Raw genomic sequence first — 16,313 nt, 5'->3', positions numbered from 1 at the left:
TGTAAGATCTCGGTGCACACCGTGTGCTTGGAGCAGCTGGAGAAGGTAAAAGCCGAGGCGCCGCTTTGGATTTACGCCCTCGGGTGTTTCCTGTTTCCTCTCCTCACGTCTCCTGTGTTCAGATTAATTTCAGGTGCAAGCCGTCGTTCAGGGAACCCGGATGTCGAGCCGTGCGAGAGGTCAGTGAGAGCAGATTCTTTAAAGCCTGAATGCTGTGCAGAGACGAGTTCTGTTAACCAGCTGTTGTCTTTCAGTCCAACGTCGTCCGGCACCACTGGGTCCACCGGAGGCGCCAGGCGGGCAAGTGTCGACAGTGCGGGAAGGTGAGCGTCCGCTCGCCGTCGAACGGCTTTTATTGCTGTTTATGTTGAAAAACAAACAGAGCCGAGAAGATGATGACAAAACTGTTTATTTGAGCCTTCATTACGTTGGTGTTCCCCAAAACCGTCCAGCTGACCGGGTTGGAGTCTTTGCTGGGCCAATGCTGGCCCCCGGGCCTGATGTTTAATACCCCTGGTTTAAAAACAGCTTCTTATTTCAAACTGAGGTCAGAAGCTTTGGAGCTGACTCAAGTTTGAGGTAACAGAGGCAAAGAAACGAATAAATGATGGCTTATGAGAACGACGCAGCGTGAGCGATGAAGACGGCACACAGGAAGGAAACGCTGAAGACGAGATGCAGGTTAACCTGAGTCCTGTCTCACCCACAGGGCTTTCAGCAGAAGTTTGCCTTCCACAGCAAAGAGATCGTCGCCATCAGCTGCTCGTGGTGCAAACAGGCGGTGAGTGCTCGCTTTTGTTCGGGTTCAAAGTTCACTGAGAAAGGCCAACGAGCTAAACCGATCGTCCCGGCCCGACGCCGCGATCGTGCAGGTGCTGGATGACGCTCTCAGCTGACTTCCTGTTTGTGTTTCAGTATCACAACAAGGTGACCTGCTTCATGCTGCAGCAGATCGAGGAGTGCTGCTCTCTGGGCGCTCACGCCGCAGTCATCGTCCCGCCCACCTGGATCATCAGGGTCCGCAGGCCACAGGTACAAACACACACAAACACACGCGCGCGCACACACACACACGCTGATGTCTCTGTCCTGTCTGCAGTCGTCGCTGAAGTCCAGTAAGAAGAAGAAGAGGACGTCACTGAAGTCTAACAAGGCGAGCAAGAAGGGCGGAGAGGTGAGGAAGTGACGTCATCGTTGTTTTGATCCTGACAGCTGATTGGTTTAAGCTGTTAGAGGTCAGACTGAGAGCTCTGAGGGTCACGTCTGTTCACGGCGTTGGGGCTCATGCATTAACCTTTCTTTTGGTTCTCAGGTCCAAGATGGCCGCTGGAAGCCCTTCCTGGTGAAGCCCCTCCCCTCTCAGCTCATGAAGCCTCTGCTGGTGTTTGTGAACCCAAAGAGCGGTGGGAACCAGGTACGGTCATCCTCCAATCACTCACAGAAGTAGGAAAATGACCAGAATGCACTGCACGGCGAACCCGAAGCCCAAAAGGCAGACGCAGAGCGGCGCTGGGCGGTCATGTGACTCCTGTGTTTTGGATCGTTTCCTCCAGCTTCTCATCAAACACCTGTTTCTGTCTTCTCCTCTCAGGGAGCAAAGATCATCCAGTCCTTCATGTGGTACCTGAACCCGCGGCAGGTGTTCGACCTGACGAAGGGCGGGCCCAAAGAGGGGTGAGACTGCCCACTCGTATCCTGTGACCTCTGACCTCACCGCTTCAGTTAGACCGAGCAGATCGTGGGGCAATGAGGATGAACTTTGACATCGTAACGGTTTGGCATTGTAAACTCAGCTGCTGTGCTAACCTTTGACCTTTAGTGGTGGTGCATCATGTTCTGGGGAGACGCGACGACCTGAAAAAGGTCCAAAAGAGACACGCAGAGAGCACAGGTAGCTCAGTGGATAGGAGGGCGGAGCCTAAATCGAATGAAGCTTAACTGATGAAAACCTGTCATGTGATTCCAACACTCGGGTCTTCTGTCCTGTCGCCCTCCCCTCACGCCCAGCTGGTCGCAGCAGATGGCCCCTCCCTGAGCCTGCTGGAGGTTTCTTCCTGTTAAAAGGAGTTTTTCCTTCCCGCTGTCGCCGAGTGGGTCTGGACATGCACTGGCTTCAGCAGCGGAACACGTCTGGCACTGCGGGATTTGATTCCCTGCCGTTGTAGTGTGTTACTGATGGTGACCTTTGTTACTTTGGTCCCAGCTCTCTGCAGGTCATTCACCAGGTCCCCCCGTGTGGTTCTGGGATCTTTGCTCACCGTTCTCATGATCATTTTGACCCCACGGGATGAGATCTTGCGTGGAGCCCCAGATCGAGGGAGATTATCAGTGGTCTTGTATGTCTTCCATTTTCTGATGATTGCTCCCACAGTTGATTTTTTCACACCAAGCTGCTTGCCTATTGTAGATTCACTCTTCCCAGTCTGGTGCAGGTCTACAATACTTTTCCTGGTGTCCTTCGAAAGCTCTTTGGTCTTGGCCATGGCAGAGTTTGGAGTCTGACTGTTTGAGGCTGTGGACAGGTGTCTTTTATACAGATGATGAGTTCAAACAGGTGCCATTCATACAGGTAACGAGTGGGGGACAGAAAAGCTTCTTACAGAAGACGTTACAGGTCTGTGAGAGCCAGAGATTTTCCTTGTTTGAGGTGACCAAATACTTATTTTCCACCCTGATTTACCAATAAATTCTTTACAAATCCTACCATGTGGATTCATGGATTTTTCTTTCACATTCTGTCTCTCACAGTTGAAGTGTACCTCTGGTGCAAATTACTGACCTCTGTCATCATTTTAAATGGGGGAACTTGCACAATCGGTGGCTGACTAAATACTTTTTTGCCCCACTGTAAAATGGACTGAGGCTGTCAGATAGATAGATCCAGCGCAGCACCTGCGATACCTACAGCGCGCTCTAATCGTGTCACCACCGCTTCACCCTGCACTCCCTCAGTGGCCTTAGATTTGTTGGCCTCTCTCCATCCGTTTAGTTCATTCTAAACTGAAAAGAAACTCTAACAACGCTTCAGCGTACGATTTTGTTCTTTGCTCTCATATGTGCAGTCTGCCTCCACCTTCCTCCCTCAGCTTCCTCCTCTGTCCTGCACTCACATTTTAAAATCTGTCGTGTTTCCTGCAGGCTGGAGCTGTACGCCAAAGTGCCCAACCTGCGGATCCTGACCTGCGGGGGGGACGGCACCGTGAGTCACAGACGCTTTATTCCTCACCAGTATTTAACCAACAGATGATGGTTTGTCATCAGCGTGTCTGTGTGTGTGCAGGTGGGGTGGATCCTATCTGTTTTGGATCAGCTGAAGCTCCGCCCTCAGCCTCCTGTGGCCATCCTGCCACTGGGGACTGGCAACGACCTGGCAAGGACTCTGAACTGGGGAGGAGTAAGTTAGTTCCACCACCACTTCTGATCATTTCCAGTTTGTTCTCATTCTTGGGCTCCAGAACAGCTTTGCATGGTTCACAGTCAGAATAATCTTTCTTTTCATGACACCGGGCCTCAGTGTAGCTGCTCCGTCTGAAGCACGCCACTTTAGCCCCTCCAGGCCCCTGAAATACGTCCTGTCTCCATCCTGTCATCCTGTTGGTCAGCCTCGGTTGTTTTTAAATGTGCTTTATAAATAAACTTGACTTGACTTGACTTGACTGTCACCCCCAACCGGCACACGGCTGCCCTGATCCTGGTTCTGCTGGAGGTTTCTTCCTGTTAGAAGGAAAGGGAGTTTTTCTTTCCCACTGTTGCCAAAGTGCTTGCTCACAGTCTGATTATTGGGGTGTTCTCTGTGCTTTACCTTACAATATAAGGCGCCTGCGATTTGTTGCAACATAAATAAAATTGAATTGAATATCATTTAAAGATGAACGTATGAGTACAGGTGTTATGGAAATTAGCTGTGGGGACCAACAGTTTTTAACATGGGACTGACTCACTGCTGCCTCTGCTGGGCGTCAGAAGAACTGCAGGTTGTTTTGTGAAGGTTCATAAAAATTCAGCTTAATCATAAAAGTGGAGAAGCTTCACTGCAGTTTAACGCTGAAGCACGTTCACTCAGAGGACTCGTGTAAGAAAATCGTCACGTGTGGATCATTGTGTGAACGCTGCTTCTTCTTCTGTGAAAATAGGAGCCAGCATTGCTCCTTGTGTAACTCGTCCTCTTCCTCTTCTTCTCCCAGGGCTACACCGACGAACCGATAACGAAGATCCTCTCGCACGTGGAGGACGGCAACATCGTGCAGCTGGACCGATGGAACCTGAACGTGGAGGCAAACCCAGAGGCGCGGCCCGAGGACCGGGACGAACACCAGACAGACAAGGTGAGTTTAACGCCCACCTGCGAGAGCCGACGCCCACCCGAGGAGGATCTGACGGTCCGTTTCATTCTGCTGCTTCCTTTCAGCTCCCCATCGACGTCTTCAACAACTACTTCAGTCTGGGCTTCGACGCTCACGTCACGCTGGGCTTCCATGAATCCAGAGGTCAGTACGCTCACAGGCGCGTCCTGAAATCCACCATCATGTCTTTGATAGTTGAGCTGTCCCCTCCCCCTGACAGCGTGTCCACGGCTGGTTTAATAAAAGATGCACGATGACTGTGCCACAGTTTGCATCCGTACTTTAAAATGGTTCTAGCACCAAACCTGTTCCCACACGCTGAAGAACAAACAAAAACGGGGACAGGGCGCCCCCTTGTGGAGCATGACTCTCTAACAGGATTATTACTGATGTAAAGAGACTCCGGCATGACGCCGCTCCACGTTTGTAGGTTAACAAGTTATGAAGAGCGAGTGTGGCTGTGGCGTCCTCCGCTCCTCTGTGGGGCATTCAAATAACACAGATAATAAGTTAATGGAGCCCTGCGACAGACTGGCGACCTGTCCAGGGTGTACCCCGCCTCTCGCCCTATGACAGCTGGGATAGGCTCCAGCGCCCCCTGTGACCCTGAAAAGGATAAGCGGAAGCGAATGGATGGATGGATAGAATAAGTTAATGGCTAAAATGCCAAAGCAGTAAAGAAGCCGGTCCTGCTGGGTGTCTCTTCCTGCTAAAAGGACCTTCTTCTGCCCCACTGTCGCAAAGTGTGGAAGCAGGACGGGACAAGAACCCGGGCCGATGAGGTCGAAGGTTTTACCCTCTGTCAGGCTGGACATCTCAAAGGTCAGGGGTCAATAAAGTCAGAAATACAGAACTCATTCCCGTTTCTTCTGGGTCGGGATCGAATCGCTCGGATCGATGTTCAGCACACGAGCTGGCTCTGTACTCGAGTACTCTGCAGGCTCTTCTTCGTGGGCGGCTTTTACAGCGGGACGTTCATGTGTTGACTGAGGGCCCAAAGCAGAGACTGCCAGCTTTGATTCAAAGTCTGTGCAGACAGACGCGTTACCGCGAGGACGTCTTACGACTTTGTGTCTGAGACTGGGAATATAGAAACGAGATGACCACAAAGACAAATGAGGAAGTGAAAACTGCTTAACGACATCTCACCAACCAGCCGTCAAAGATCCCTCATACTGATCTTTGATTGGCTGATAGTCTTCCAAGCACCGGTCGCTCGCCGTCAGCCTGTGACCCAGCGTGTAGAATGAGTTTGACCTGAGAGTACGCAGCTCTGCGATGGGCCGTTTAATCACCTTTCGAACCGGCGGTGACACACAGGAAACTGCCACAGGTGTGGCAGGTCCACAGGTGTGGCAGGTCCACAGGTGTGGCATTCAGGGTGGCAGCTCGAATCCTCCTCTGATCAGAGTGACTCAGCTGGGAGTAAAATCCCACTCCTCCAACAGACGGGATTGTTGGATTTAAAACCTCCTGTAACCTTTGACCTCTCGTGTTGTTTATCAGCTTTGTAGCAGAGCTGAGTTACAGCGCTGTCTTTACCATTGCTGTACTTTCACTGGTTAGAAATGTAACTTCCTGTTTCTTCACAGGAAGTCAGCAGCCTGTCAGGGGGCTCTGTACTCTGGGTGACGCTCACTCCCCCTACAGGCTAGAGAACAGCGGTGCACGGAGCCAGTTTCACACCTGTGAGCTGGTACCTGTGTCTCTACACAATAAAAGGCTTTCACTAGTTTCCAGGCCTACTCAGAACATCTGGACTCATCAGCAGTATTTTTCCTGCACCTTTAATCTTCTTCCAGGACCATAAAACATCCGCTAACAGCTGTTTATGTCTCATGTGATCATTAAAAATCTGACCAGAATCAAATCCTGTGAAATGAGTCCAGCTGTGTGGTTTGGGGGGGGTCGGTGCTGTGGGGTCTGTTTCAAACTGTTGCTTTGATCTTTTCAGAGGCGAACCCCGAGAAGTTTAACAGCCGCTTCAGGAATAAGATGTTCTACGCAGGGGTGAGTGTGTCCTCGTGCGGCTGCTGTGCTGGTCGTTCACACGTAAACATGTTTCTAATGTGCGTGCGTGTGTGTTTCAGACAGCCTTCTCAGACTTTCTGAGCGGGAGCTCCAAAGACCTCGCCAAGCACATCAGAGTGGTGGTGAGTCGGGCTGAAAAGCTTAAACACACGTGTGACTGAGCGTCGTTACAGGTGAGCGAGCTCGTTACGGCCGATGACAACCAGTCAGTGCCTGTGATGCACCGCAGCATGAATGCATGGACTGTGGATAAAGATGGCTGTAGCCGCACTAACACCACCCGCTGGGATGTGGCGTTTGAATCTTGAGTTTCTGGGTTTTTTGGAGCGACACGTGATGACATTTGAACGAGAGAGTTTCTCAAGCCTCTGCAGCTCACGGCTGTGGCAGGAAGCACGCGGAGCAGCGCGCTCCTTTATAAATCCTCGTTTCCTTCCTCCTCAGTGTGACGGGACGGACCTCACAGCCAAAGTCCAGGACCTGAAGCTGCAGTGTCTGCTCTTCCTCAACATCCCCAGGTACGTCTTCAGCCTGGTAACAAACATCTTCCACATGCACACCGTCTCCCTCGGTGGAACCCAGCCAGTAGATAAACTGGAAATGCTGTGTTAAAGTACGAGTGCGCGCTTGGTTTGTCTACCTGCTGCAGGTACTGTGCTGGCACCACGCCGTGGGGCAACCCCAGCGAACATCAGGACTTTGAGCCTCAGCGGCATGACGACGGCTGCATCGAGGTCATCGGCTTCACCATGACGTCTCTGGTGAGCGTGCAGCCGCAGACGGCGTAACCTACAAACACCACATCAGACCACACCGCGCCCCGTCACAGACATACATTTACTGATGTAAACGCTCGTTTGGTCCAGTTAAATCTTTGCTCGTTTGTCTGCAGGCCACCCTCCAGGTGGGCGGTCATGGCGAACGCCTCCACCAGTGTAAGGAAGTGACCCTCACCACCTTTAAGTCCATCCCCATGCAGGTGGACGGCGAGCCCTGCAAGCTGGCACCGTCCGTCATTCACATCAGTCTGCGCAACCAGGCCAACATGGTGCAGAAGGCCAAGAGGAGGATCTCCATGCCCCATCTCAATGAGTACGTCTGGTGTGCGCACTGACCGACCTTTCATTGGTCGCTCAGTAGATTCCTTTGCTCTCATTGGCAGTCGCAGTAACAGGAAGTACTGAGCAGACTGTCATAGCTGCTATTAGCGATGGAGTCCACAGGGCTCGCTTCAGCCCACTTCTATTTACGCTGTAGATAAATACCATCACGCGTATGCAGATGATGCAAGCGGCTTAAATGAATCAGATGATCTCAGTTCGTGTTCGGTGACTGAATGATGGCGTGCTTGTGTGCAGTCAGCAGCCCGTTCCAGAGAAGCTCCAGATCAGGGTGAACCGGATCAGCATGGCGGCGTACGAGGCCCTGCATTATGACAAAGATCAGCTGAAGGAGGCGTGTAAGTGTGAAGGACTGGTTATCTGCAAAGTAGCAGCAGTGCTTCCAGTCAAATGCATGTTTAACTGTGTTTACTGTGTTTGGGGCACGTTGGTTTCATCGGACTGGGAACCTGCTGGTTCAGTCCTCAAACCAGTTACTGTTGATGGTCTTTAAAGTGCCTCAGTGAAAGAGACAGACTGTTTCCACTATCACGAGTCACTTGTTGTTATTTCAAAGCAGAATCCAAGCACATGCTGCACGTTTCTCACTTTGACCTTTATGTTTCCTGGAGCTTTGCCGCTGGGAGTCATCACCGTCCCCGGAGACAGCGATCTGGAGACCTGCCGCCTGCACATCGACCGTCTGCAGGACAACCTGGAGCAGGTACAGCGTTGTGGGCAGGAGGAGTAATCATTAATCTACTGATTCATATTTAAAAGACTGCAGAATGACACAGATACCTGGCAGCTTTTATATGAGAATATAAGAGCTGACGTGAGCCGACCGACTTAATTGTGACGTGTTGGCAATTTAAAAATGAGACGACCTTTAGTGCTCAGACTGCGATCGTTGGGACAGGTTACCTGTCACCTGTGAAATCCTCCACCGTACTTCCTGCGGTGCGAGCGACCCGTCGGGCTGCTCTGAGAGGGTGAAACTTGTCACGGCGTGACACATCAGACACTGATAGCGAGGAGCATCAGGGCGCGGTGTAAGGGGAAGTGGCTTACTGTGTTGTTTGTAATAAACCTCAGCTGTGACCCAACACCAACCGAGAAAAGCTGCACAGACGAACAGCAGCTCGCCGTCCTGCAGCACGAGTGTGCCATCGGTCAGGAGAGGCGGGGCTCTCGGTACGAAGAGTCTGATGGAGGCTCTCACTGTTATTTGATTACATTTGGACAGTTTCCCTCTGCTCCTCCCGTGAAATGTAAAAGTGAGTCTGTGGTGTCGGCTCTGTGCGGCGGTGCCTTTCACGCTTCTCTTTCTGCTCCTCCAGGACGGCGAGGCGATGAAAGGCGAGAGTCTGTCCTCACACAAGCTCTCCATGAAGTGGTGCTTCCTCGACTGTAAGTCCAAGCCGACCTCCTCCGTTCGCACACAGACCCCGACCTGCCCAAACGCGCTCTCTTTGTCTTTCAGGCACGACGGCGGATCGTTTCTACAGGATCGACCGGGCTCAGGTAGGAACGCAGCAGAGAAGCACCTTTACTGTGGCGAGGTGGAGTCGCACATCCATGCTTTTCTATGTCTGAGTGCGTCCACGGATGATGGATGCAGACGGGAATCGAACCGCCGGCCTTCAGATTAGCAGACTGCACCTGCTGATTGGTGCAGCTTTCTTTCTTCTGGCAGTGATGATGGATGAGCTGCAGCCAGGTGTGTCCTGATGTGTCATTTGTTTCAGGAGCACCTGAACTACGTGACGGAGATCTCTCAGGAGGAGCTCTACATCCTGGACCCGGAGCTGGTCTCCAAGGAGACGGTGGGCACCTCCCCCAGCATGCCCGACCTGGTGGACTCGGAGGAGCACCAAGACCAGCAGTTCGCCTTCCCCTGCTCGCCGCCCTCCCCCACCTCCCCTACCTCGTCACACAGGTGAGAGAAGATGTGATCTACGGGGACCGAACAGTTTGTGTGTTTACCTTAACTCGCTGCTGCCTCTGCTGGATGTCAGAGGAACTGCAGGTTTTCGCCCTGAAATAAGCTCCTGGTGTTTGAAGTGCCGTTTCCATGGAGCTGCTCGTCCCTCTGCTCCCCGCTGGGACGCCGCCGCCACTCGAATCACGATCAGAAATCAATCATGGGGGGCAGGAATAAAAACAGCGCTGTGTTTGTTTCAGATCCCGAGATCAGAGGAAGAGGATCTCCAGCGACAGCTCCGTGGTCGATGCTTTGACTCAGAGCGCCTCTAAGACCGCCCTCTGCAGGTAGCAACACGCACTCGCACACCTGCTGCTGGAGGAAGTGTTCAGATCCTGTAGAGTCAGCTGATACTCGGGTCCGCTCAGTGAAATCTGTTTGATATCTGTAAACACAAATAACAGGAATGAGCAGTTTAAATGTGAATACTTCGTTCCATGAGAGCGCCCCCTGCTGGCTCGACCACTGCGCTGTCTGCTTTTTTTCACGGCACAGTGGTCCCACGCCTGCATTAATAACAGACTGTATATAAACGATGGACGCCGCCTGCAGTCTAAGTGACGTCCAGGAGGGGGCGACTCCTCTGGTCTGTGAGATAACGATCGCTGATCTTTGACTCAGTGATTTTGGTCCCGTCAGAGCCGAATAGGAGCAGGGGAGGGTTCAGGGCGGGGCTTGAGCCTGCAGTGTCCCTCGGACCTACGTCCATCTTTTATTAAGAGTCTACTAACATTAATACATCAAATTTGTACGTTTTAAATTGGCACTTTGAACATTTTATCCCCAAGAAGGCTTTGATGCTGCAGTTTGTGGTAGACTCATGTGCCCACATCGTTCTCGTCAGACTGGCTGAAAGAAGCTTCGTGTTTCCTTCACTCCTTCGTTGAGGTTGATGCTTTGTTAAGTCGTACAAAGTTCCTGTATTAAACCCAACACCAGTCCAGATGTGCCATGTGACCGGCGTGTGAATGCGCCCTCGTGTCCACATGCCGGTGCTGTTTGTTTTCCATGTGCTGCCACTGACTCACCTGTCACCTGTCCATGTTGTCTGTGATCTAAAGGCGAGGAGCAAAGATTATCAATGTGCATCGCTCCAACACAGCCGCGGCTGATTTCAGACCCGTCATTAGGTACGACTCCACCTGCTTCCTGTCTGCTGTTTCTCTGAAGCTCCTCATCATCCACACACACACACACACACACACACACACACACACACACACACACACCTGCCAACATTTCAGCTTCACAGCTTTTTTTGTGCCTGGTTTGTGATGTCATGGTGATGTCAGGTTGTTAGCCAATAAGAACAGCCCAGCCTCCTCCTCTTTAACGCTAATGAGAGCCATAATTTACATAATGAGTGACATCAGCGCCCCCTCCTGGACATTCATCATAATATCAGAAGCCATGTCCATCTTTATTATACAGTCTGTGGCTTGAGGTGCTTTGGCATCTGTTTGTGCAGCTCTCTGATTGGCTGTGGCTCTGCAGAATAAAAACACGCAGCTTAACTGCAAGACACCGCAGGTGCTCAGAACGCTCACTGTAATGCAAGACCATAACGAGAGCGTCCCTGCTGCACAGACTCAGACCTGGCTGACACACAGTGACAGATTAGCTGTGCGTGTGCAGCGGTTTGATCCCAGGAGGACACGCACAGACGTGCAGGCGTGACACCCCTCATGATGTCTCGGTGCGAGATGAAACTGTTCACGAGGCGGGCGGCTTTCAAAGCCCCCGATTGTCCCGATCACCCTGCACCTCAGATTTAAGCTCCTCCCTCTGTCACATGACAATCTGATGACCTCCTATCTGTGTCTTCTCTCACCGACAGACCTCCTGCTGCTACCTCACACGACCCTGAAAAAGGTAAAAACCCTCCTCCTCCTCAGTTCTGCTGTTGAACACTGTGAGTCTTCAGCGTCAGTTCCAGCGTTTGTCCAGCAGAGGGAGCTGACAGGCTGTGTTCTGGACTCTGCTGCGTGAATTTAAAGTGAAAACAAGTGTAACCTTGTGTCTGTTTCCTGCTCTTCAGATGCAGAGCTGATCAGCTGCATCAAGAAGGAAAACCTGGACCGGGTGAGTGTGGACGTATTGATCGTTACGAGTATTGATTTCTGATTGAGGAAAGCGGTTTACTGAGCATGTGCACTTTGGAACAAATCGCTGTATTTGTTGTGCAGCTCCGAGAGCTCCACCAACAGGGGGCGGACCTCCTGCTGCAAGACGGAGACGGCTGCACGCTGCTGCATCACGCCGTGGAGGCCGGCTGCAAAGACATCGTCAAGTACCTCGTCGACAGCGGTGAGCGAATCGTTTGTATATAAAGGCTAAACGTTAAGAAACCTGATTCTGATGACTGAGTGTGCAAAGACGGCTGAGGCTGCTGTGGTATTTCCACTCTGCGACCGAGCCGCCAGCCTCACGCCACGCTGCTCCTCCTTTATTACACTCGGCTCGTCCTCGGGACGAGTTCTTCGACTCCTCAGATAACGGTCAGGAGAGAGCTGCCATACCTGATCCGTGATCTAGAGAAACGCTCGCGTTTTAGGGCGTTTCTGGAGGTTCTCATCAGAAACTAGAAGCAAAGTACGAACTAGAAAGTTTCAGTCACTGAAGTAAGAATCTAAACTTGTGTAGTTGGACCTTGTCATCTCCGAGCTCGTCACCCTGAGACGCCTCACTCTCACGTCCTGCCCGTTGCTGTAGCTCTCGTATGTGAGCCCTGAGCTGCTCCTCTTCGTCCCCAGCAGCAGGTGATCGTGCACACAGGTGTAGCTTCTTTGTGGGGTCAAATCAGGTCGTACGAACGTGGAAACAGGGAACGAGGAGTCGATCCACTTCGACTGTCCAGTCACAAACTCGAGCTGCTCCTCGTAGCATCACGTGCTGTTGCCGCCACATTAAAGCGCTCTGATGTTCGTCTGTGATGATGACTCTGTTTGTCTCGCTGCTTTCAGTGCCCACGTCCCACCTGGATGTCACCGAGAAAGAGACGTGAGTCAGCTTCTCCTCCATTCGATTCCTCTCCTGCTGGACGAGGCTCGGCGCCTTCATGTGCGTTTTCGTTCTTGTTTCTTTCAGAGGGGAGACGGCGCTCCATAAAGCCGCCACTTCCTGTCAGAGGAGCATCTGTAAATACCTGGTGGAGGCCGGAGCGTCGCTCATGAAGACAGACCTACAGGTAAAGCAGGAGATACTTCGTGTCCATGCTTCCATAGAGATTGAAAATGTGACGTCATTAAGGGGTAAAACCGCAAAGGATTCTGGGAACTCGTGGCAAGAGGTACTAACCCACGCAGGCTTTCAATTGAAATCAGTCACACAGCGATAAAAAGAAACACAAAATGGCAGGAAGCTGTTGCATTATTAACTGCAATAGCCGGTTTTATTTTGAAAAATGTGTGATCTGGTTTCCTGCCCTCCTCGCCTGCTCTAGTTAATAGCAGGTCGAGCGTGTTAGGAGTGTGGCGTTCCTTTCCTGCGCTGGAAGCATGAAGACACTTAAAGTCCCACTCCAGGTGTTTCACCCACTCAGACCCCACAGCAGCATCCGTTATAAACCCTGCTGGAGGGCGGCGAGGAGCGAGTGGAACTCTGACAATCTGGACAATCGAAGCTTTTGAAGACGCTCCGTTGCCAGAGTGTAACGGGAAAAACAACAAAGCTTTTAAAATGTACTTTGCATCCGTACAAAAGCAGAACGTTATCTGGTGACGCAGGTACAGCAGGCGGCGCAGCGCCTCCTGCTGGCTGAGTGAGCAACAGCGCGGCTCGGGGTGAAGCCGCATTATGTTTGCAGCGGCACCCTGAGCTTAGAGATGACAGCCGGGCCTTCGCCATCCGTGCACGGTGTGTGTGTGTGTGTGTGTGTGTGTGTGTGTTTAGAGTTCAGGTTTCTGCTTGTGAATGAGGCCCAGTGTCTGAAGCTGAACATCAGCTGTGCCAGAGCGGAGCAGGAGCTTAATAAGAGACGAATCAACATGAAGCAGCGCATGCGTCTGCAAATCACGATGTGGCGTCCCAGCTGCTGCTCTGCGCTGGTTGGTTCCTCCGTGCGCTCCGTTTTGTGCTCGTGGACACAAAGAATGTGAGTTGGTGTGATCGGTCGAGCTTCCCGCTGCACGAAGCCGTTTGCGTGTCGTTCTCAGGCGCAGTGACGGCCACCGGCCGGAGCACAGCCACCGCGCTCTAAATGGATCTCCAGCAGTATTTGACCCACTTCTATAAAGTGATTAATGTTGTGTGTCACTGAGAAACGAATCGCCGCGGGATCCCCCGGCCTCGCTCCGGCGCATACAAAAGGCCACGGCTCACCGTCGCCATGGTGAAGCCAGTGGTAACAGGAAGCAGCCCATAATCTGAGTTTCTCTTTGTCTTCTCCTCTCCAGAGGAGGAAAAGAGTTCATGTGTTATTTAGTGTCTAGATGCACCGAGCAGCTCGGAGCCTTCGCTCCTTCTGCTCTGCAGTTCGTCTGACGTCCAGCAGAGGCAGCGTGTTTGCAGCCTGATACACAAACTGTTCTCCAGAGATCATTTCCTCCTGCATTACGCCCGTTTTCATCACTCACCTGGATTAGAGGCGTGGCCTCTTTGACTGACAGGTGGACAGTGACCCAGGCGGCTGTAGTCTGCTCGGCTGAATCGCATCATGTGACCACTGATGTCCGCTGTGAGGTCACACTGAGAGTTTGATGAGTGAAATTTGAGGGTTTTATTTGCAGCTTATTGAAAGGTGACCGTGGAGGTAACGGAGCTGACGGTGGAGCCCGTCGGCTTTCTTAAAGCTCTGCTCGTCTCTTTCAGGGGGAGACTCCCAGGCAGCGCGCCGCCAACGCCAACGACCCGGAGCTGGCTGATTATCTGAAGAGCTGCCAGCATTACCAGATGATCCAGCGAGAGGACCAGGAGACGACCGTGTGACCTCCCGAACACCTCGCTCCTCCCGCCCTCCTTCGTATTTATCTGCGTCCTCTGCAGAGAGGCGCCGGGTCTCGGCGTAGACGGCAGCGTCGTGCTTCTTGTCTGCTGTGCGGGGGCAGGGCGAGTTATTGTTGTGTTTTTGTCCAAACGCCTGAAAATCCTCCAAAGTACCCAACGTAACAGCGTAAACGCGCCTGGACACTAAAACAAAGTCAAACTAGTTTCCTCTTCAGGCCACAAAGACTCTCAGATCTGGCTCAAACTGCATTTTGAATACGTCTTTATCGACTGAACATTAGCGCTCTGACCTCCGCGTGAAGACGTGCGACGGCGAACAGTGGCGGCTTTCATCCATCTGCAGCTGAACGCTTTCGCCGCATCACAGAAAAGCTGCAAGTGTGTCTTCTTTAAGCTTCTAGTGACCTTTTGGATGTATTTGTTTACTGGACAGAAATAAGTGTTTGGATATTTAACTTAGGCTCACTCAGCTTATTTATGAAGTCTTTGTAGAGATGTAACGGATTTTGTTTGTGATCAAACTGAACTTTAGAGATTTTAGTCACATACGAGCGTATTTCTTGTAACTTGTCACCTGACTGTAAAGCGCGATGCTTCCTGTGATGTGTGTAAATAGCTGAGACGCCCGGTAGACTGGTCAGTGTTGGAAACGTTAAGCTGAAGCTCTGCCAAAGCAGTCACGCCGTAGGATTAATAATCACCTTTAGATAGCAGGCAGGGTGACATGATGCTGTATGATATTCAACTAATAACTGTTTGGTTTGATCATTTCTGAGTGACCTGCAATAAAGCATGTCAGCAACACTCTCCACGCCCATTTATTCCCATAAATAATCATTGGTTTGTTCATGTTTATGTTACTTCGTCCCTAAGAGGACCAGAAGTCTCGAGTAACAACAACAAAAACACAATCTCACGCTTTGTGCTGCATCCAGTGGGCGTCTGTTTCCTGTCAGCACTCACCTGTGGTTTTTAACCCCGCCTCCTCCTCAGGTGTCAGGCTGTCCCGTCACTGAAGAAAACACCACCTGTGTCAGCTTACCTGAGCCCGCAAGAACCAGAACCTGGGATGGGCTGAAGTCACTGCAGGTCTCACTGATAATGTGAAGTTTATTAAAAACATGATAATATTTTGAAGATACAGAACAAAGACACAACTTTTAAAAAGCCATTTGACAAAAATAAAACATAAGAAAGAGAAAAACCAACATGACAAAGAAAAAAATGCAACACAACAAACTGAGACGTTCAGCAGATCCAGACTTTGTCAGCACAGCCGGAAACGTCGACCTGCTCCCGGCACCAGGAACAGGAAACATGACGCAAGCTGGGCTGTTAACAGTAATTCAGCCGCTTCTTGAGCGGCGTTTGCAGCCTGAGGTTGGTGCTTCTGCCTCACCTGAGAGCCGTTAGCACCCAAACAGGAAAGGCCCTTCCATCAGCGTCCATCGTGGATCCTCTTTTATTTTCAGCGTGTGTGTTCCCCTCCGCATCAGCTGTCAGAAATGCTCAATGCTCTATCAGGTTCTGCAGATGACGCCTGAAGGTGGCGCTGCACTCTGTCGGCCTCACGGAGGCCTGTAAAGCATTTCTGCTGGTTTTAAAACTCGATCATTGTGTTATTAGGTCGTTACTGATGAACAGCTCCTCGCTCTTTTTGTGCTTTAGTCTAACATCTGACCAAATCAGTTCAATAAGAAAAACAACACCAAAGCACCGAGATTTTGCTTTAGTGAAACCTTTTGTGTTTTTACATAAAGAGAAATCTTCAGAAACCTGGACGTCATAAAGCGTCTGACACTTCGATTAGTGACACTCGTGTTTTACACACAGACTCATAATCACCGTTCACGCAGATGAAATAAAGTCTGTTTCACGACTGTTAGAAGTGAAAGAGAACAGCAGAGAAAC

General features: G+C 51.3%; 1 protein-coding gene across 1 annotated transcript in view; it reads left to right on the top strand.

Annotated features, from left to right (window-relative positions):
• Window positions 1-15,206, top strand: part of dgkzb (diacylglycerol kinase, zeta b) — a 22,247-nt gene extending 7,041 nt beyond the window's left edge. Inside the window, exons 4-33 of the mRNA XM_026172340.2 lie at window positions 1-45; window positions 123-179; window positions 255-323; window positions 710-781; window positions 916-1,032; window positions 1,100-1,174; window positions 1,313-1,414; window positions 1,592-1,674; window positions 3,139-3,199; window positions 3,281-3,394; window positions 4,185-4,325; window positions 4,409-4,487; window positions 6,298-6,353; window positions 6,434-6,496; window positions 6,819-6,892; window positions 7,024-7,135; window positions 7,267-7,466; window positions 7,733-7,833; window positions 8,107-8,198; window positions 8,815-8,884; window positions 8,958-8,998; window positions 9,223-9,413; window positions 9,659-9,745; window positions 10,520-10,588; window positions 11,296-11,330; window positions 11,497-11,540; window positions 11,645-11,765; window positions 12,422-12,458; window positions 12,546-12,645; window positions 14,268-15,206. The exon at window positions 1-45 is cut by the window's left edge and continues 33 nt beyond it. Coding sequence (XP_026028125.2) covers window positions 1-45; window positions 123-179; window positions 255-323; window positions 710-781; window positions 916-1,032; window positions 1,100-1,174; window positions 1,313-1,414; window positions 1,592-1,674; window positions 3,139-3,199; window positions 3,281-3,394; window positions 4,185-4,325; window positions 4,409-4,487; window positions 6,298-6,353; window positions 6,434-6,496; window positions 6,819-6,892; window positions 7,024-7,135; window positions 7,267-7,466; window positions 7,733-7,833; window positions 8,107-8,198; window positions 8,815-8,884; window positions 8,958-8,998; window positions 9,223-9,413; window positions 9,659-9,745; window positions 10,520-10,588; window positions 11,296-11,330; window positions 11,497-11,540; window positions 11,645-11,765; window positions 12,422-12,458; window positions 12,546-12,645; window positions 14,268-14,384 — 2,625 coding nt within the window. The 3' untranslated portion in view covers window positions 14,385-15,206. The remainder of the gene's footprint in view (window positions 46-122; window positions 180-254; window positions 324-709; window positions 782-915; window positions 1,033-1,099; window positions 1,175-1,312; window positions 1,415-1,591; window positions 1,675-3,138; window positions 3,200-3,280; window positions 3,395-4,184; window positions 4,326-4,408; window positions 4,488-6,297; window positions 6,354-6,433; window positions 6,497-6,818; window positions 6,893-7,023; window positions 7,136-7,266; window positions 7,467-7,732; window positions 7,834-8,106; window positions 8,199-8,814; window positions 8,885-8,957; window positions 8,999-9,222; window positions 9,414-9,658; window positions 9,746-10,519; window positions 10,589-11,295; window positions 11,331-11,496; window positions 11,541-11,644; window positions 11,766-12,421; window positions 12,459-12,545; window positions 12,646-14,267) is intronic.
• The last annotated feature ends 1,107 nt before the right edge of the window (window positions 15,207-16,313 follow it).

The sequence above is a fragment of the Astatotilapia calliptera genome, chromosome 7, assembly GCF_964374335.1.
Source record: "Astatotilapia calliptera chromosome 7, fAstCal68.1, whole genome shotgun sequence".
NCBI classification, from domain to species: domain Eukaryota; kingdom Metazoa; phylum Chordata; class Actinopteri; order Cichliformes; family Cichlidae; genus Astatotilapia; species Astatotilapia calliptera.
This window is presented reverse-complemented; position numbering and strand designations above follow the sequence as displayed.